General features: G+C 35.9%; 1 protein-coding gene across 5 annotated transcripts in view; it reads right to left on the bottom strand.

Moving 5' to 3' along the window:
* The window catches only part of SH3TC2 (SH3 domain and tetratricopeptide repeats 2), an 84,328-nt gene extending 65,548 nt beyond the window's left edge, over positions 1-18,780 (bottom strand). For 4 of the 5 annotated variants that reach the window (XR_004232169.1, XM_031953695.1, XM_031953696.1 and 1 more), the window contains exons 1-5: positions 18,558-18,780; positions 11,897-12,004; positions 9,892-10,016; positions 4,653-4,758; positions 422-565 (exon numbers count right to left, since the gene is read on the bottom strand). Coding sequence is in view for 4 of the 5 variants with exons in the window: in XM_031953695.1 (XP_031809555.1) it covers positions 422-565; positions 4,653-4,758; positions 9,892-10,016; positions 11,897-12,004; positions 18,558-18,609 (535 nt within the window). In the remaining variant the exon portion in view is untranslated. Of the gene's footprint in view, positions 1-421; positions 566-4,652; positions 4,759-9,891; positions 10,017-11,896; positions 12,005-18,557 lie in introns of those variants that run through there. The other variant, XM_031953698.1, reaches the window with a different exon arrangement.
* Between the last annotated feature and the right edge of the window lie 3,649 nt (positions 18,781-22,429).

Below are 22,429 nucleotides of genomic sequence, written 5' to 3'. Positions count from 1 at the left end.
TATCTTCAAATTTGATTTATATGCATTTATGCCAGCACATTGATGATTAATATAAGTATTACATAGAATAGAGCTGAGGACAGAGTCCAAAGTTAAGGAATAATTACCAGATGTTCACAATGAAAGTCAGTTGCTCAATAAACATTTATTAGGCAAATATATGCCAGGCAAAACATCTATAAAACTGCTCTCCTAAAAACATAACCTTTAGACTAGAAGAGACTTCAGAAATTATTTAATCCAAGCCCTCATTTTACACATGGGGAAACTGAGGTCCAGAGATGACAAGCAAGTTCCTTCCAAGATCATTCATTTCATTAACCTCTTACCCCAATTCCAAATGCAAATTCTTTCCACAGTGCCCTACTGTCTATTTGATGGGACAAAGGCCTGTCAGTCAGCCTCATTACTAATGACTTACCTTCCTGAAACAAGAGAGCTTGATAGATGGCCTCCAGATGTTCTTCATTGACTGTGACATGGATCTTAGTATCTTCTACCAATTTGCATTTAAGCCAATAATTGTGGTCAAAGAGAAGCTGCTCCAGGCAGAAAGACACATGGCCTGTGGAGAGTTAACCCACAGAATGAGGTGTCAATCCAGTCTGGAACTTAGCTAACCCTCTTTGAGGTTTCTTCTTAATGGGGTTTCTATATGTCCCAAATTCTATCTGCCTCACATAGAGTTTGAAATATTGGACAACTAAACAGAACAGCAACAGTCATGGGATTTTTACAGTGGGAGTAAATTATTAGTGCCCTTCATTGAAAATGCTTCTCTACTTCATCTTCTCTGATGTTTTATTTTAATATCTAAGGCCAACAATTAAATAGCACTTTATGGTTTAGAAAGAGCTTTAGATCTAGAGAATCAACTAAAAAAACTATTAGAAGTAATCCATAACTTTAGCAAAGTTGCAGAATACAAACTAAATCCACATAAATCATCAGCATTCTTATACATTACTAACAAAATACAACAGCAAGAGATACAAAGAGAAATTCCATTTGAAATAACTGTAGAAAAGATAAAATATTTGGGAATCTATATGGCAACAGAGGGTCAGGAACTATATGAACAAAACTACAAAACACTTTTCACACAAATAAAGTCAGATCTAAACAATTGGGAAAATATCAAGTGCTCTTGGATAGGGCGAGCAAATATAATAAAGATGACAATACTCCCTAAACTAATCTATTTATATGGTGCTATACCAATCAGACTTCCAAGAAACTATCTTACTGAATTAGAAAAAATAACAACGAAATTCATCTGGAAGAACAAAAGGTCAAAAATTTCAAAGGAATTAATGGAGAGAAAAGCAAATGAAGGTAGCCTTGCTGTACCAGATCTAAAATTTAATATAAAGCAGCCATCATCAAAACCATTTGGTACTGGCTAAAAAATAGACTAGTTGGTCAGTGGAATAGGTTAGGTTCATAGAACAAAATGGTCAATAACTATAGCAATCTAGTATTTGACAAACCCAAAGACCCCAGCTTTTGGGATAAAAATTCACTATTTGACAAAAACTGCTGGAAAAATTGGAAATCAGTATGGCAGAAATTAGGCATAGACCCACATTCACACCTTATTCCAAGATAAGGTCAAAATGGATTCATGATCTAGACATAAAGAATAATATTATAAACAACATTAGAAGAACATAGGATAGTTTACCTCTCAGATCTGTGGAGAAAGGAATTTGTGACTAAAGAAGAACTAGAGATCATTATTGATCATAAAATAGATAATTTTGATTATATTAAGTTAAAAAGTTTTTGTATAAACAAAACTAATGCAGACAAGATTAGAAGGAAAGCAATAAACTGGGAAAACATTTTTACACTCAAAGGTTCTGATAAAGGCCTCATTTCTAAAATATATAAAGAAGTGACTCAAATTTATAAGAATTCAAGCCATTCTCTAATTGATAAATGGTTAAAGGATATGAATAGACAATTTTCAGATGAAGAAATTGAAACTATTTGTAGTCACATGAAAAGGTGCTCTAAATCACTATTGATCAGAGAAATGCAAATTAAGACAACTCTGAGATATCACTACACCCCTGTCAGATTGGCCAAGATGACAGGAAAAGATAATGACGAATGTTAAAGGGGATGTGGGAAAACTGGAACACTGATACGTTGTTGCTGGAACTATGAATGGATTCAGCCATTCTGGAGAGGAATTTGGCCAAAGGGCTGTCAAACTGTGCATACCCTTTGATCCTTCAGTGTTTCTACTGAACTTATATCCCAAAGAAATCTTAAAGAAGGGAAAGGGACCCACATGTGCAAAAATGTTTGTGGCAGCCCTTTTTATAGTGGCAAGAAACTGGAAAATGAGTGAATGCCCATCAGTTGGAGAAAGGGTGAGTAAGTTATGGTATGTGAATGTTATGGAATATTATTGTTTTATAAAAAACAACCAGCAGGATGATTGCAGAGAGGCCTGGAGAGACTTACATGAACTGATGTTGAGTGAAATGAGCAGGACCAGAAGATCATTATACATGGCAACAAGAATATCTGACAATCAGTTCTGATGGACATGGCTCTCTTCAACAATGAAATGACTCAAACTAGTTATATTTGTTCAATGATGAAGAGAGCCATCTACACCCAGAGAGAAGACTGTGAGAACTGAGTGTGGACCACAATATCACATTCTCACTCTTTCTGCTGTTATTTGCTTGCATTTTCTTTTCTTTCTCAGTTTTTCTTTTTCTTTCTTCTTGATCTGATTTTTCTTGTGCAGCAAGATAACTGTATAAATATGTATACATACATTGGATTTAACATATTTTAACATGTATTGAACTACCTGCCAGCTAGGGGAAGGGGTGGGGGCAAGGAGGGGGAAATTTGGAACAAAAGGTTTTGCAAGGGTCGATGTTGAAAAAATTACCCATGCATATGTTTTGCAAATACAAAGCTTTAATGAATAAATAAATAAAGGAAGGAAGGAAGCCCTTCCCAACTCTTAAAAAAAGAAGCTTTAGAAAGACTAGCTAATTTGTTCATTGATACAACACCGAAAGGCAGGTATCATCATCTTCATTTTACAGATTTGGAAACTGAGGGACTATGAGATTAAATGATTTGATAATTAATAACTTACATTTATTTTGAGATGGTCAGGAAGCCTCAGTTGTCTATTAATTATGTGTTCCTGGGCAAGTAATTTAACCTTCCTCAGCTTCCAGTTACCTCATTTGTAAAATGGGAATAATAATAGCACCTACATCCACAAAGTTGTAAAATTAAAATTGTATAATCAGTGTAAAACAGTATAAATCTCAAAGTGAAGTATAAATGTTAGCAATTGCTATTTATAGACTCTCTAAGCTTTTCAAAGTTCTTTCCTCAAAACAACTTAATAAAGGAGGCAAAGCAATATCATTTTCTCTATTTGATAGAGAATTATCAAAGAAGTTAATTGACTTTGTCCAATATCACAATTGTTAAGTATCAGAGAGGGAATTTGAATCCAGATTTCGGCTGGCTCCAAGTTGTGTATTATTCGCACTATATATGCTGCTATTGATTTTCCTGCTTTCATAAAGCTGGTGTTTCATGAGACTTAGAACTGCTGTTCAAAGACCTTAGAGATAGATACATAACCAAGTCATTTGAGCATCAAATGTAAATAAAAACAAGAGCCATTAACCCATACATAAGGATCCCTGTAGGCCACAAATTGAGTTAGTTTTAAAAGGTAATATTATCTATGTTTTATTATTGTTTTTTATTTTGTTAAATTCCAAGCCACACTTGGGAATGTTGTGGATAGTTTGATAAGCAGAGATGTTTACTCCAAGTCCAACTTGTCTCATTTTATAGATGAAGAAATAAAATCTAGAAGAAGTTAAATCATTTGTTCAAGGTCATACAGATAGTAAGTCAGAGGTTACCCACATTCTATGACTCCAGAACTATTCTTTATTTCCTCTAAGAAAAAGACCCAGAGAGGTACAATGATTTCCTAAATACCACAGAGGGATAAGGAATATGCTTAAATAAACCCAGATCTTTTCGTGCTAAAGCCAGTGCACTTATACAGTATTTAAAGACAAATTTCTCCTATCCAAACCCAACACCATTTTTAGTGCTCCATATTTCCACTTCTGCGGAATAGTGGAATTTACAGAAAAAAGAATTAAGAATAAAAAAGCAAGTTAGCCTGCTCAAGGTGACTGTCAGGAAATACACTATTTGAACTTGAATCTCCTGACTCAAATTCCAGTACGTTAAACTAGACTATCTGCCATTGTCTTTACATATTCTACATTTTTTCCCACTTTGGAACCAAGCATCTTCTGCACCTTTGACCACAAAATCTCCAAGCCTATAATGTTCTGTCTCTTCCCCAAATCCATCTATCTTCCATTTTAGGACCTTAAATAACACTTTCCATCCCTTTTGAATACTTTTTATCTATTTTGTACTCTAACCTACCTAAGTCTTAGTTTCCTTGCCTGTAAAATAGAATATAGAATATAGATGTATATATCATGTACACAAGAAAAGTACATGATAATCCATGCACTATATACACCATAGGGATGTTGTAGGGAAAGTACTCTATAAACTAAAAAGTCTTCTAAAAACTGAAGTTATTTTCTATTCAACTTTTGCCTTACCTAGATTCAGATATGTTGAGAACTTCCATATTTCCTCAATAGTCTTGAAAGTGATAATGAACTGGTCTTTATCAACTTGTATAGAGACAAGCCGTGCCGAGAGTTCCTAAAAAACAAAAAACAAAATAATGGGATGATATATCATAACATGAATATCATATCAGAAAGTCATTGAGTTGAACCCACTTGTTTTATAAAGGAAAAAAATTAAGGGCCATGAATAGAGATATTTTTGTACAAAGCAATATAGATAAATTTGTTCTTCAGAAAACTTTGGCATTAGCTTCAGACTGCATGATAGGATCAAAATTCTTTACAATAAGAATAGCAACTCCCATCTATATGACAATTATGTTTCAAAACACAATCTCCACAATGATTTTATGAGATAATACAAGCATTATAATTTCCATTTTAAAGGGTAGAAATTTGAATTTCAAAGAAGTCAAGTGATTTGACCTGGGTCAGAGTTAACTTGTGCACTGATTTTAGTAATCTAACACAAGTTCCCTGACCTCAGATCCACTGTTGGGTTTTATTGGGGGTTTTTCCTTATACAAGGTGATATCTGTAATGTCCTGTGAATAGCATCAATAACGGTAGTTTTGTTTTAAAGAGATATATCATGTATATAAATAATTATAGGAAAATTGATGAGAGATATCTCTTTCTCATCAATATCAAAAAACATAAAGAATAACAAAAAAGGTTGTTTTATTTTTTCAATTAGTTTAATAGTTGCAGCGAATTAATTTGAGGCTTAATTTAAGGGAAAACTTCCTAACAAGTAAAGTTATTCAAGGGTGGAATGAGTTGCTTTGGGAGGCAATCAGTTCCTGATCATTAGAGATTCTCAGTGGAGGCCAGATAATTACCTGAGGGTGATTGTATAGCAGGGATTCTTGTACAAGGTTGGACTCTATAGATGTTGAGGTTGCTTTGAACTCTGGAATTCTGTCACCTAAAAAAATAATTTTAACTAATCTCCATCATCAGCTCCTATGAATTACATTCTAGGATCTTAGAAGAATTATAGAATGTGACTCCTGGGACACTGTCAATGATTTTTGAAAGATCATAGAAAATGGACAAAATTCTGGAGAAAAATAAATGACTTGATTTTTAAAAAAAATTGTAGAAGTGGGATCTATAGACTATATCTTTTTAAAAAAACTGACTTTTTTTCCTTGGCAAAATTCTAAAAAGTGTTATTACAGCTACAAGAAGATTATATGATGATCAATTCTGATATATGTAGCTCTTTTCAACTATGAGGTGATTCAAGCCAATTCCAATAAATGTGATAAAGAGAATCATCTGCATCCAGAAAGAGAACTATGGAAACTGAATATAGATCACAACATAATTTTTTCATCCTTTTTGTTGTTGTTTACTTGTTTTTTGTTTTTTTTCTCATTTTTTCCATTTTTGATCAGATTTTCTTGTGCAGCATAATAAATGTGGAAATATGTACAGAAGAACTGTACATGTTTAACATATAGTGGATTGCTTGCTGTCTAAGGGAGGAGATGGGAGAAGGGAGGAAGTAAAATTTGGAACACAAGATTTTGCAAGGGTAAATGTTGAAAACTATCTGTGCATGTATTTTAAAAATATAAAAAGGAAAAACAAAGAAAGAAAGTGTTGTTAAAGAGATGGTCCCTGAACATCTAGAAAATAAATGATACAAATCTAGAAAAAAGCAGATAGTTTCATTAAGGACAAATCATGCCCTATCTCCCATTACAAAAGTAGCAGCAGCAGCAGCAGCAGCAGCAGCAGCAGCAGCAGAAGAAGAAGAAGAAGAAGAACAAGAAGAACAAGAAGAACAAGAAGAACAAGAAGAACAAGAAGAAAAACAAAAGAAAAAAGGTTTACTAGATAAGTAGATACATCAAGCCAATATACTAGATAATAGTTATGTAGATTTTGACAAAGTATTTATCATCCTTATGGACAAAATGTCAATATGTGGCTCTGATGATATTATAGGTGTGTGACACAAAATTGGAAGGGACAATTTACATATTAAATGACAAGATTAGGATCCAAGCAAACCTCAATAGGCCAGGGCAGAGGTATCAAACTCATCACCCATGGCTTGCCTGCTGTCCAAATATGAATCAAGTTGAAATATAACTGGGAAATATTTAGAAAAAATAAATAAAATACAATAAAACATAGTTAATATCACTTTTTTAAAAATAAGATAAAATTCTGCCTGTAGAGATTCTTATGTACAGTTGAGTGGTCCTCATTTCTATTTAAGTTGGACACTACTGGACTGGAGAAGCTTGAATCTAATAAGATGAAATGTAATAGAAACAAAGGTAAAGTTTTACACTTTGGGCTAAAAAATCAATTTTACGAGTACAAAATGAGAAAAGTGTAGCTAAACAAGAGCTCTTAGGGATTTTAATAGATTAAAAGAAAAATATGAATCAATGATGCAACATAAAAGCCAAACAAATCTAACATTAAAAGAAGCATAGTGTGCAGGAGACAGAAATATTAATCCCAATGAATTCTTCCCTAATTAAACCACATCTACAGAATCATCTTCCTTATTTAGACCACATCTACAGAATCATCACCTTTTAAGAAAGACATAGTAAATAAGCTGGACAAGACTTAGAGGAGGACAACTGGGACCATGAGGAGTTGACTACAAGATCATAGCATAGAATCAGATCAAATTAAAAACCTATGATCCCATGATGTTTAGTCAGGAAGGACAAGATTGCTTAGAGGTAACGATAGCTGTCTTCAAGCAGCTGAAGTAAGCTGTTGTGTGGAAGAGATATTCCACTTATCCTAAATGACCCCTAAATACAGAAGTAGGAGCAATTGATATACATGGCAGAGAGGTAGATTTTTTTGCTCCATATAAGAAAAACTTCCAAAAAATTAAAACCTATCAAAGTAGGATTAATTATCTAAAGACATGGGGGATTTCCTAAGACCAAGATATTTCCAATAGCATTTTAACATTTACTTGTCAGTGTTGTTATGAAGTAGTTAGATAGTGGGTTAGATAAAATGTTGGACTTGGAGTCAGAAGAGCTAAGTTCAAATCCTGTCTCAGACATGTATTAGTAGTATGACTCTGAATAAGTCACTTGACTTCTCTCTGTTTCAGCTTCTTTACTTGTAAAATGGGGATTTTAATAGTATTCACCTTTCAAGGTTGTGAAGATCAAATGAAATAATATATGAAAAGAACTTTGAAAACCTGGTTAAAGCAATGTGTATACATTATTGTTGTTGTAAAGGGCCATCTTAGGCTGGTATAAATTAAATTAGAAAACTTCTGAGGTTCTATTCTACTCTAAATTTCTGTGATTAAGAATTAAAATGATATGATACAGAGAGCATTAGACTCGAGGTCAAGAAAATTTGGGTTCAAATGTTATCTCAGACATTTGTTAGCTGTGCAACTTTAACAAAGCTATTAAGCTACTACATCTGTAAAATGAGAGATTTGGACTAAAGAGCCTCTGAGGTACCTTCTGATTCTAAAACTAGGATCTTGTGATTCTATGATAAAGAATTACTTTCTAAACTCTGGTCCATGAGCTCAGAATTTAACTACATTATCTTCTGACTCCTCCTGTAATTAAATATTGAAATTTTCTCCTTTAAATTCACCTTGATAACTGTATTTCTTCTTAGATTTCAAAATCATACTGATTTTGTCATTAAAGAACTAAATTCAATTGACTTGACAGCTAGCTTAATGGCTAGAGCATGAGGCTTGGAGTCAGGAAAATCTGAAATCAAATCTGGCTATGTGTCCCTAAGCAATCACTTAAGCCTATTTGCCTCAGTTTCCTCATTTATAAAACAAACTGAAGAAGGAAATGGCAAACCAATCCAGTTTCTTTGCCAAGAAAACTCCTAATTGGGTCATGGAGAATTGGACACAACTGAAAAATGACTGAACAATGACAAAGTTCAGACTCTTTTATCTGAGCACTCAAGATTAGCAATACCACACATAGCTCAAATCATTCCCTTTCATACACATTATGCTCTAATCAAACTGCATGAGTCTTTCTTAATACTTTGTATTCTCATACCTCCTTGCTTTGATTAGTCTGTTCACTATAGCCAGAACCTTTTCTCTCCCCAATTTTTTTCTACTGAAAACATTCTACCCACACATTTTAAAAATCATTTGAAAAGTTTTTATGCCATAGATATTTTCCAACATACGTTCTCTTGTCACAAAGAAACACTTCATTAAAATGACACAACAACTATGCCTGGTATAAGGATAACATGGATTATTCACGGTTCCTTACCTCTTTATAAGAGGAAGAAAATTTCTATGGTTTCATGATACCTTGTAAAATATGTAAAGGAAATATTCTACAACTTTCCAGAGAAAACCAGTGTCTTTTTATTCACTTATTAATTCTGTTTACCTTAATTCCAAGTCAAAGACATTTGTGGTTATGCTCTTTTTTTTTCTTTTTTTTTTTTGGCAAGGAAATTCAGGTTAAATTACTTGCCCAGGGTCACACAGCTAGTAAGTATTGTCTTAGACTAAATTTTAACTCAAGTCCTCCTAACTCCACAGTTAGCATCTATCCACTGCACCATATAGCTGCACCTATACTATGTGTTTTATCCATCATTGTTTTCACTTTGCTGAACAGTCTTTTATTTTACAAAATTTTACATATTTAGAGACTTTTACTCTCATCTTTTCCCCTTATATTTTTCTTAAACTTAACATCATTGAAGTTTTTTATATACTGTTGTCCCTTCCCTTCTTGTAATTAACAACAGTTATGCAAAACAAAAGAACACTTTGACAGTGTGTGCTTTATTCCATACCTGTAGTCTACCAATTTTCTATCAAGTGCAAGGACTATCTCTATTTTAAAATTCAACCAAAAACTCTTCCCGGATACCTTCCCTCATATCCCCCATTAATATGGACCTTTCCTATAATTTTTCATGGGATTCTGTTTTGTAATTTTTTGATATAATTAGCATTTACCATACTAATGACAGTTTTTTACATCTTTTTCCTTACTGGAATACAAGGTTCATGAAGGTTAGGACTGTGCTTTATTGAAATTTTATATCTTCACCAATCCCTTGCACAATACAGTGTTCTTATCTGGTGCTTAATTCAAGTTAGATACATTCATGTCAAACCATACAATCTTGACAATGAAGAGTAGTTTGGAAGTTCCCCATCTCCTTCCCCACAGGGGTGGAGTCTCACCTTAAACAATGCGTTGACTTCTTTATCATTCTCCATGGCCCATAACCTTTTTCTTGCAGCCTCTTGCAGTTGTTCATTGATTCCCCGCCCAGAGAGGCTATACACAGAGAAAGAGAGGGGGATCTCTGAAAGGAAATAGACATCATAGGAATGTGGAATGTGGAAATCAAGGGGGTTAAAATGGGAATAACTATCTTGGCTTCCCAAATATGGAGACAGAATATTTTAGCCAGAATATTTTGAAGAGCCTATCTCATTCAATATGTTCATTTTGGGGAAAAAAAAAGGAAACTGAGAATCAGAAGAAGGGAATGATTTTCCCAAGATCATTCAGAAAATAAATGGCAAGGTCGGGAAGTAAATTCAGATCTTTTGATCAGGAAGAAAAGATGCCATTCAACGAGGAAATAGATTCTAGGTTAAGATCTCCAGCCCCACAATTTTTGGCATGTTGTTATCCTAACAAAAAAATCCTTGTTGAAATTGCAAAAATACAGGTATGGAACTCAGGGGACCTTTGTTCTAGCTTTGGGTCTGTCATTGACTAGCTGTGCGATTTATACAAGTCATTTCATTTCTCTAAGCCTCAATTACCTCATCCATTAATGGCGAGTTTGGCATATATAATGTCTAAGGTCTCTTCCAGATCAGATATTTTATGACATTAAAGTTTTTTTGAAAACCTATTATTTGTCCAGCAATGTGCCAAATGCTGAAGTTGGATTTCAGAGAAACATAACAGCTTCTTCTTTAAAGGAGTTTAGAGTCTAATTGAGCAGATAAGACATGTGCATATATAAGCCTTCCTCAGCTAAAATGATCAATTAATAAAATAATGACAAGACCTCTGTCCCTGAGTTTAATTTTTAGCTCTGATACTCATTAACTACATGATCTTGGGTAAGTATCTTTTTCTCTCTGGTACTGTTTCTTCATCTATAAAATGAGACAGTTGGATTAGATTGTCTCCAAGGTACTTTCCAGATCATAATGCCTAAGAAACACATGATACACATAGACAGGGGCAGGGAACAAAAAGCAGAATGGAAAGAGAGGGCATTCTAAAGGCATAGGGAATAATGTTAGTAAAGACATTGAGATCTGAATCCATAGGGTATGATCAAATGATGTTTCATTTATTTTAGCTGGATCAAGATTAGTTTCAAAACATGGAGCAGAGAATTTTGAGACAAGGCTAAAAGATATATTTCAATCAGGTGTACCTAGTTCCATATGTACAAAAATATTTATGGCAACTCTTTTTATGAGAAAAGAATTCCCTCAAACTAGAAGCCAAGGAGATGTTCATAAATTGGAGAATGGCTAGACAAATTCTGGTATATAAATGCAATAGAAAGCTATTGTGCTGTAAGAAATAAAAGATAGTTTCAACAAGACATGAAAAGACTTATATGAATTAATGTGGAGTAAAGAAAGCAGAAGAACAATTTTTACTATACCATCAATAATGGAAAAAAATAAATTTTGAAAGGTTTAAGAATTCTGATCAACGAAATGATCAGCTATGATTAGAGAAGACTGAAAAAGAATACTACCCATTTCAAGATGGAGAGATGATGAACTAATATTCAGAATAAGAAATGCAATTTTGGACATTACAAGTATGTGAATTTCCTTCTCTTGCCTTCCCTATCTCATTCTGTCCCTTTATTCTTCCCTTATCTTCATTTCATCCTTCTCTCTCTCCCTCCCTTTTTTCCCCTCCCCCACTCTGTCTCTGTCTCTGTCTGTCTTCTCCCCAGGCCACATATGTGTATGTGTGTGTGTGTATGTGCATACCTGTGCGTGTGTGTATGTGTGTGTATGTATATAAAGGGGTATTGAATTGAGGGGTATATTAGGAAGATGCCAAAGGCAGTATATACAAGGAGGGAGTGTTAAAAGGGGTAAGACTGAATATGGAAGGAATGTTGCAATAGGCTAGGTAGAAGATGAAAAAATGAGATCCCTTTCAATTTTCCTCCCACTCCAGGTATTCAGATACCTGATGTCATAGACTGTGACTGGAGACATTTTCCCTTGCTTTTTGTTGGTATTGCTGACTGTCTGAGTCCATTGGATGGAGTTTGTGCATTAGAAGGAGCCTCTTTACCTGAAGGAAACAAAAGAAAAATTAAGGTGCAGAATAAGCAATTCCTAGGTTAAGATCATATATTTAAAATAGAAGAATCTTAGAGGCAACAGAATCCAACACATTCATTTTATAGATGAGGAAACTGAAGTTGAAAGAGATTAAATGACTTATTTAGAGTCACACAGTCTGAAGCAGGATTTGAACCGAGTTTTTCTGCCAATAAGCCCAGCGAGTGGGACAGAAGGGACAGTTTTTAGCCAATAATGTGCCCAGACAATTATACCTTAGAATTGTTCAGATAGGGAAAGTACTAAAAGGTACTCACTAAATGCTAGACCTTCCAGAATTAGAGAATACCTTAGAAAATAATACGTCAGAGCTGTGAAGGATATTAAAATGTTAGATTCTGTAAAGGATCTTAGAATAGAATATTAGAACTAGAAGCAACCTTAAAACATAACATTTAATAACAAAAAGGACTTGAAGAAAGTTGTCACAGAATATTGAAAGCTAGAGCTAGAGGGAAATCTAAAACACAAACCCTAGAATATAAAACAGAAAATTAGAACTAGAAGAAATCTGAGAATATGGAATATTAGAGATGGTGGTGCCATGGAACATTGAATGACCTAAAAAAGGACCCTTAGCACATAAAATATAAAATTTCAGAGCTGAAAAGGAACTTAGAACATAGCTTATTAGAACTAGTATAAGCTTTCCCAAAAAGATATTAAAGGAAGGAAAGGGACTGGTATGTGCCAAAATGTTTGTGGAAACCCTTTTTGTAGTGGCTAGAAACTGGAAATTGAATGGGTACCCATCAGTTGCAATATGGCTGAATAAGTTGTGGTATATGAAGATTATGGAATATTATTGTTCTGTAAGACGTGACCACCAGGATGATTTCAGGGAGGCCTGGAGAGATTTACATGAACTGATACTGAGTGAAATGAGCAGAACCAGGAGATCATTATGCACTTCAACAGCAATACTGTATGAGGATATATTCTGATGGAAGTGGATATCTTCAACAATAAGAAGATCCATTTCAGTTCCAATTGTTCAATGATGGTCAGAATCAGCTACACACAGAGAAGGAACATTGGGAAATGAATGTGGACTACTTGCATTTTTGTTTTTCTTCCCAGGTTATTTTTACCTTCTGAATCCGATTTTTCTTGTGCAACAAGAGAATTGTATGGATCTGTGAACATATATTGTGTTTGGGATATATTTTAACATGTTTGGCATGTGTGGGACTTCCTGCCATCTAGGGGAGGGGATGGAGGGAGGGAATGGAAACATTGGAACAGAGGTGAATGCAGGGGACAATGTAGAAAAATTACCCATGCATATGTTCTGTCAATAAAAAGCTATTTAAAAAAAAGAATTAGTATAAGCCTTAAAACATAGATTGTCAGAGACCTGGAAGAGACCTTAAAATATGGAATATAATGTATGAATCTAGCAAAAATGTGAAATGCTTCTATTTGTCCTCATGTAGTTGGTCTGTCAGTCCTGACCCTAAAGCTCTGTATAAACCAGATACATATGATGAAGAGTCCTTTGAGGAAAACCTAGGTGGCTGGGACATGAATGGGAGTCTGTGTGGTAAATGGAAGAGAATTAGAATTTAAGATCCTGGATCTATGTTTTGGCTCTCTCATTTATTATCTGTTTCCTTAGACCCAATCAATGCATCTATACAATGAGGATAATAATCTTTACTTTGTCTACCATAATTGTTTCCTGTGAAGTCCAGTGAGAAAATGAATAAAATGAATTTTGTAAAATCTAAAGGTTGGATATAAGCTTGAGTTTGTAGTAGTCATCATAGTAGTAGTTGTATTCATAGTCATAGTAGTAGTAGTAGTTTATGATGATAAGAAAGAATTGCTGTTGCTTCATAATTTTAGTCATGGCAGATTCTTCATGACCCCATTTAGAGTTTTCTTAGTAAAAATACTAGAATGGTTTGCCATTTCCTTCTCTTGTTTATTTTACTATGAGAAAAGTGAGATAAATAAGGTTCAATGACTTGCCTAGGGCCACACAGCTAGTATATATCTGAAGTTGTATTTAAACTCAGGAAGATGCATCTTCCTGCTTCCAAGCCCAGTGTTCTATCCACTGTGTCACCTAGCTACCTAACTTAGCAAAGAAAGAATAAAAGTTGATTACTAGTTGATTTAAAAAAAAAGATGGGTGAGATAATGTCCCACAATAATCTCTCTGTTGGATTGAAATTATCCTAGATTACCATAAACTAACATCCTTGGAGTAAAACAAAAAATCTTAGGTTAATTAAAACTATTGAAGAAGGGATTTCAAAGAAGATGCCCTGAGAAGAGATAGAAAACATAAATTTGTGGATCCAAGAAGACAATTCTAGAATCTTTATTAATTTTGTGAAAACAGCTCTATCAGAGCACATTCTGGGTAAAAAAGTAGAAACTCCAGCAGATACAAGAAACTGGAGGAATTGCAAAAATAAGTGATTTGAACTTTTCTAACTAAGAAAATAACCAAGGAGAAAGTCCTTGTGATCAAGATGCTCTGTGTGTCAAAAATCAACCTTTTTGTATCAAACCAACATACAAAAAGCTCATGGCGCCAACTAAAAACATTTTGTTGATGCTATTAGGAATGTTTTTCTATCCTACGTTCAATCTAAATTTTATGAACTGAAAACTCCATTTTCCTCATTGGCAGAAAAAAAAGGCCTTCCCACAAATCATAAACAATTACTTAGAAACAAACCACTATCACTGGGACAAAGATTAAAGAAGATTCATCCACAAAGAAATTGCACAAGTGTTCAGGACCCTGTAGTGCCACTGAAGTCATTTTTGACTCAAAGATGTCTGTGTGTGTGTGTGTGTGACAGAGAGAGAGAGAGAGAGAGAGAGAGAGAGAGAGAGAGAGAGAGAAACAGAGAGAGAGAGAAGACAAAGAAGAAAGTAGCTAAGTCATGATCATGTACACATTCCTTTTTGATGTTTTTAATTTATCACATTACTCATTGTCTTTTTTATTTTAGTCATTTTCAGAAGTGTCATTCTGTAATGAATAGACAGTGACCAGAAAAGGCATGGGTTTTATATTTCTTTAAATTTATATTAATATCATTAGAATTTCTAGATAGAAGAGACACATAAAGTGTTTCTATGAAAGAGTTGGGATCAATCCTCCCATATTATAGATGGAAAAATCAAGATCTTGAAAGAGAAAAATCATATTACTGAAAAAATGTAATAAGAGAGGGGGAAAAGCTTTTACTAGTTATGTAACCAGTCTCAGTTGCCTCATAATGTAAAATGAGAATAAGAATCCTTGACCTGCTACCTCCTGGGATTGTTGTGTAGAATGAACTTTGTAAAATTAATTGCTACGAAGTAATGCAATAAATTAATTGCTAAAAACAATTTAAAAAGTCATTGGTGACTTTGGAGAGAGTAGTTTCTCTTAAGTAATAAGGTCAATAGCTAAATGCAAAGGTCTGAGATGAGTAGTAGAGGAAGGAAATGGAAGCAATGTGGGTAGATTTTTTTTCTCATTGTTTGGCATTAAATAGGAGGAGTTATAAGATGCTAATAATCTCAAATTTTAGGAAAGATTGCAGAAACTCACATTATTTCTTCTCTAAGCATCACATTTAGCTTTACTTGCAGAGTAGGCAAGGCTATCAGAGGGGTGGTCATGGATTCAATAAATATTTTATTAATGACTCATGGTATACAAGGCACCATGATGGACCCACAGATGTTCCAACTAGAAAAAGTCATGGAGAAAAGGAGAAAGAAGAATTGGAGTGTCCTATGAAATGTAGAGCAAGACACTGCTCCCACTCTGAGTCTGATCCCTCATCTATGATATGAGCACAATAATACTTTTCTATCTCCCTCCAAGAGTTTATTGAGAGAATCAGCTCCTATCCTTCTATAGCATGTGAGTGTTACAAAGTAGCTTATATAATATTATTGTATGTGAGAAATTGGCAAAAATATTGTTCAGTAGAATAAGCACTTGGAATCAGATCCTAGCTCTATTAATTCCAAGCAAATAAACCTCTCTGGCCCACAGTTTCCTCATCTGTCAAATGAAGGTTTGGATAAAATGGTTTCATTTCTTTTAGCTTCAGATCTATAATCACCAAGATCTTGACAAAAACAAGCAGAGGGAAAGAAGGAAGGTATAAGTAATTTTCTTAGTATTGCACAGTGAGTTAATGACAAAGGCAAATAGGTCATGAACTCACATCTCTGGACTGATTTTTTCAAATGCAAAATACACATCAGCTATGATTAGTCAAGGATCTAGGCAGAAAAGGAAGAGCCATGGAGTTCCAGAGATAGCAGGGTCTTGCTCCAGATAGAAGGTAGCTATCAGATAATAGGCAAGGTTGGTACGGGGATCAAATGACATAATATGCACAAAAGAGTTTACAAATCTTAAAGAAATAGGTCAATGTTAACCATCACTATTGCTGGAGAAGCTATGTGGTACAGTGGAAAGAGGCAGAAAGATTCCTCTTCCTGAGGGCAAATCTAGCCTCATACATTAGTTATGTGACCCTTACCAAGTCACTTAACCCTGTTTGCCTCAGTTTCCTCATCTGTAAAATGAAAAGGAGAAAGAAACAGCAAACTTTTCTGAGAAATCCCCAAATGGGGTCATAAAGAGTTAGATATAACTAATTGAAAAAAATTGTTATTACTATCATTAGGGATACGGACTGGATTTGTAATTTCATTAGTATAGGGAGATCTCAGGAGAGGAAATGCTTTCTTATTGGTGAAGGTTTGCAACTTACAGTCCTAGACAGCATCCCAGAACATTAGGAAGTTAAATGTCTTACACAGGGTCACAAAGCCAGGACCTGAATCCAGGTCTTCCTGCTTCCAAGATTAGTTCTCCTTCCACAACATCATACTATCTCTTGTTATTATCATTATTAAATAAGTAAGTCAGGTTTACCTTTTATCCCAACAAGGGTCATACTCTGGGCTCCAGGTATCTAACTCAATAGAAATTCAATGCAACTTGTTCCATACTTTAACTAAAATCAGCCTAATAATACTTGTGCCTTCCATGGTTACAACTCTGAGGCTAAGTGAAGCCTGTGGGTGGGGATGGGGATAGAGAATTGGGTATGAGAGTGGGGCAGGACAAGCAATGGGGTTAGTAGTAGATCTAGTTCTAAAACAAGATACTTCACTGCTGCAAGTCTCAGTCTCTTCACCTGTACAATGAAACTGATAACACTTAGACTATGTAAATAAATTGTAAAGCTCTTTTAAAAGGTGATCTCCATGTGTAATCTATGTTTAAAGTGCTTGCCTTCTCAATAAGGGGGGGGGAGGAGAGAGAGAAAACTTGAAGCTCAAAATTAAAAAAAATCCAAATATAAAAAGTGTATTTACATATAATTGGGGAAAAATAATATATTAAAAAATTAAAAGATCATCTTGTTGCATATTTATCTAGTGACTTCATTTACATGACATGCAAAGTTTACAAAGTGCTTTCACATATATTATGCTACTGATTAATACTATCATTGCTAAGAAAGGCAGAGCAAAGATTATTCTCATTTTATATGGAATGGAGGAAAGAGAATAACCACTTATATAACAGCTACTATGTGCCAGGCATTACAGTAGGTGTTTTATGAATATTATCTCATTTAATCCTCACAACAATCATGTGTTATTATCCCCATTTTACAGATGAGGAAACTAAAACAAAAAGGTTAAACGACTTGGCCAGGGTCACACAAGTAATAAATATCTGATGTAGGATTTGAACTCAGTTTTCTTGACTCTGAGTCCAGCCACCCACTATACCATCTAATGTCTAAAGATGGAAACCTGAGTTCCAAGAATGAAAATGATTATCTATAGATCTTCAAGTCATTAGCTGAAGCAGGATATGAAGCCAGATTTATTGACTACAAGTGAACAGATCATGATTAGAACAATTAGGAGCCCTTCTTATTTTATTGTACCCCATCATTTTTTTCTGATGAGGAGCCAAGGCTTAGATTCAGCATCGAGTTGGTAACTGAGACTATACTTGAACTTGAGCTCCTAAGTCTAAGTCCAGCATCAGATTCTCAGCACTCAGGGCCTCTCTCCCATGTTGTTTAATTCCCCCAGAACTTTTGGGAGAAGGGAAGTCCTCATCACACACTTAGAGAATGCCAGTGGGAGCCTCCCAGAGAAACTTTGAATTCCCCAGCTTTCATGGTGGTGGAAAGACCACTAAATAGCGAAATAAGACAGGCCTGGCTCTTAATCCCAGTTCTTCCCCAAAGTAACTGTAACTTTAGGCAAGTCATTTTACCACTCTGGACCTTGATTTCCTTATTTGTAAAAGATTTGAGGTCTCGAATCTATGATCTTTAAGGTCACTTCTAGTCCTAAAAACGACAAGCTTATGAATTGTTTCTTTGTGGTTGAGAATCCACATGTGGCCTAGTTCCATAGGTCTCTGACCTCTCTGAGACATACAGCACTATAAGCCAAGCAGAACCCAAACCCTTGGCAGGAGGAACAAGAAAAAAACTCACCTGGGCCCGGACATACATTCCTCTGCCGGGGAACACCGAAACAGCAGCCCATGTGTCCACCATCATCCGGGAGCCAGGCCCGGGGCCCCAGGGAACACACGTCAGGGCAGTCCTGGAGGAGGATGGAGAGGGGGGAGCCTTCCTAGCCTGCCTCCTCCTCCCAGGCACCAGAGAGCCTCTGGTCTGCTCAATGCACAATGCAGCCTTTGATTGTCCGGCCTACAGCTGGGAGGAGGCTACAGGGAAGGGCGGGAGGGACCAGGCCGGCAATCCCAGGGCAGCCCCACAGCAATTGCACCATCGGCCAGTTGACTTTAGAAGGAACTTTCTGGCCTATCAGGATGTGGGACATTCTTCACATTCTGAGATGGAAGAAAGCATATTTGCTGCATGTGGGAGCAGCCTGAGTGGGAGTCTCAGGGAGAGATTCTTGCTTTCTTGCTACTGTTTTTCCTCCTACTCTACCTCCCTAAATTAAGTGTTGTTGTTTTTTAGTTTTGTTTGATTTTAAGGAAAGTTTTACAGTTCCCTGGAAAGAGATCCTAAATCCTAAACTCTTTCTCTAAAAATTCCTGTTATCTAATCTGTACCCTGACAACAGGCCCAACATGTTGGGGGTGAGGGGGAGAGAAAAGAATCTTTGGGCACAACTCTACTCCCCACCCTGGACCAAAGCAGCTAAAATACCTGGTTATATTCCTTCCCCAAGTCACAGAAATAAGCATGCTGGGACTTTAAGGAAACTTAAAATTAAAACTGACATTATAAAGCCTTTAAAGTGCATAAAATACTCTGCATATATTATTTCATTTGATCCTTTTAAGCAACCATGTAAGAGAAAGACTACTGGCATCATTAACTCCTTTTTACAAATGAGGAAACTGAGTAAGAGACTAATTGATTTGTCCTTGGTCATGTAGCTGGAAAATACCAGAGGAAGGATTTGATTGTAGTGATCTCTTAATTCCAGGCCATTTCCACCATACCATGTTTGTTATATCTTATCTGCTCCTATATCTTGGAATATAGAGCATAGATTGTCAAGGCTAAAAATGTACTTAGAACTGATAGGTCAGAATTCCTAATTTTATATGGAAAGAACCAAGGGCCAGCCCCAAGTCAAACAGTTAATGACTGATTAATTCTTTCACCTAACATGAGTATATGTCTTAAGATACTTTTGAAAGGGATAAGGAAGTTTTCTTAAGGGTAGCATTTAAGCTGATAGATAAGGTTTTCAGAGGTGAGGGGTTAGGGGGTTAAGGGAACATATTGTGTGGTAAAACAATCTTGTAAAAAAAAAAAGGAGCTTTGCAAAAGGGTAGAAGTAGGGAATATATAGCATGATGTAGGAAGAATGACTTCTCTAGTTAGTCTGTGGCTGTGATCCTGAGCAATAAGTAAATAGCTTCTCTGATACTAAGATTCTAATCTAGGGCTCTGTCTACCTGCCTCTTCCTAATCATGAAAGAAAGCTTCTTGAGGGCAATAAATAGATTTTTTTAACCTTTGAATTCCCAGTGCCTGCTGCAGAGCTTGACACAAAGAAAGTATTTAGTTTCTATTTGTTGAGTTAGATTCAATTAAACAGCTTCCATTTATTCAGTTTTTTGTAACTTTATAGACTTGTTTTTATCTATTATCTCATTTGAGATTCACAGAAACAAAATTTGCCAGACACTTATTTAACAAATATTTCTTTAAATCCCCATAACAAGGCTGAGAGGAAGAAGCTATTAATTATCATCTCTGTTTTACAGTTCAGGAAACTGAGGCAGGTGGAGGTTAAGTGCTTCATGTCACACAGCTAGTCAGTGTGTGAGACAGAATTTGAACATGGTCTTCCTGTCTCCTGGCCCAGCACTCTCTCCACTGGGCCACCTAGCCAATAGTCTCTAGGAACATAAGCAATGAGTTTGTCTCTATTTTATAGAGGAGGAAAATGAATCTTTCCTGGTGCTGTAAGCTGGCCAAGCAAGCTAAAGGTATAGCACAGTAAACTTGTGGCCTTGAGCAATGGTTCATTCCAAAGCTTTGCCTGCAGTGACTTTCACTCATGTGAAAACACAAGCTTGCCAAAGACAGCAGAGCCAAATTCAGTCCCAGCCAGGAAAGGGAAGGGCAGGGCACTTACCAGAGCAGGGGTCATAAAGGCTGCCTGCGCTGACCTCACCCAGAGGCTCTCCCTACCTTTTCCAAAACATCATTTCCCCACAGCTTGGCTTCCACAGCAAAACAAGAGCCATGTGCTTCCTACCTGAGGAAATCATGGAAACAGACTATTAGAATCACAGGGATCTTTGAAGCACAGATCTGAGAGGAAGCAGGATCCTTTGAGATCATCTCATCTTGGGGTTCTTCATTTTTGATGCATACTGAACCTCTCTGATTATCTGCTGAAACCTAACAACTCCTTCTCAAAATAATCGTTTTATTTGTATAAAAGAAAATACACAGGATTACCAAGGAAACAAATTATGTTGAAATATAGATAACAAAAAGAGGTTTTAGTGGGGTTTTTTAAGTTCATAGATCCTAAGTGAAGAATCCCTGATTCTAGTCCAATTTATTCATTTGACAGATAAGGAAACTTGAGCAGAGAGGGAAAGACCCTCTTAAGATCACACAATTAGTGAACATATTTGGATTTTCCACCCAAGCTTGGCTCCTTGCCACTCCTCTCCCTCAATCAGGTGGTTGATTTTGCAATTATGTTTTCAGTGTGACTGTTTAGGAAGGCATTTTTTCATACAAAAGAAAAAGAAGAGAGAGAGAGAGAGAGAGAGAGAGAGAGAGAGAGAGAGAGAGAGAGAGAGAGAGAGAGAGAGTGTGTGTGTGTGTGTGTGTGTGTGTGTGTGTGTGAAGGGGAGTAATCATTCACCAAGTCCTCTAAGAAAGCTCATTGCTGACACTCCCTCACATACACAGAGGAAAAGGAATTTCTCCTCCCTACAATCTATCTTTTAGGGAAGCTCAGTTTTTCAAGATCCCAACCTCATGAAGACATTGAAGATAATAATTAAAAATAAGAATAACAAGAAGACTAGCTCACATTTATATTCTATTCAAATATACAGTTTAGAAAGTGTTTTTCTCTAAATAACCTTGTGTTAACTAGGGTAACTGGCAACCAGGTGGAGTAGTGGAGGCTTTGCACTACAGGGTGAAGCAGGTGATTTGATCTCTTGCTCAATTGCCCATGTCTTCCCTTCTCAAGTGGATTGCTCTGTATGACTGCACATAAGAGTTTTACTTTTCTCCTGGGGTCCCTGCTGCCACAAAAGTCTCTCTTTCTCCTCATTCTTCTTTACCCCCTACATAATCCTGACTGTTGCTTCCCATTGTCTCCTTCCTGTGGTTTCCCAGTGGGACTGTACCAAATAGGGCAGGCAATCATTTGTGCCTACCACTTCTCTTCACTCTGTCCCATTCAAAGGATTACTTGGTTTAATGACACCATATGTTTTCACCACTCTCCTGCTCTATTGTTGAGCCTTCAGTAAATTGACCTGCTACCCAACCATACATCCCCCATACACTTCCTCCATCAGAGGGATAACTATAAGTATTGTATTCAACCAGGACCACATCTCTCTTTACCACTATAACTATCCACCTCCCCAACTTAGCCCTGGATGCCATAATTACTAGCCAGGCCTCTGAGAATCATTATTTTCATTTATAGGAGCTAGCAAGCAACCAGATAGAGCATTAATCCTGAAGTCAAGAAGACCCAAGTTCAAATCCAGCCTCAGACACTTACTGTGTGACCCATGTCCTTTTTTCTAATCTAGAACTCCTTCAATTGCTGACCTTAGGTGAGTAGGGACTTTGTATTGAAAAAATTAACACTCAATAAATGCCCAAAACAA

This window comes from Sarcophilus harrisii, chromosome 2 (assembly GCF_902635505.1).
Source record: "Sarcophilus harrisii chromosome 2, mSarHar1.11, whole genome shotgun sequence".
NCBI classification, from domain to species: Eukaryota; Metazoa; Chordata; class Mammalia; order Dasyuromorphia; family Dasyuridae; genus Sarcophilus; species Sarcophilus harrisii.
This window is presented reverse-complemented; position numbering and strand designations above follow the sequence as displayed.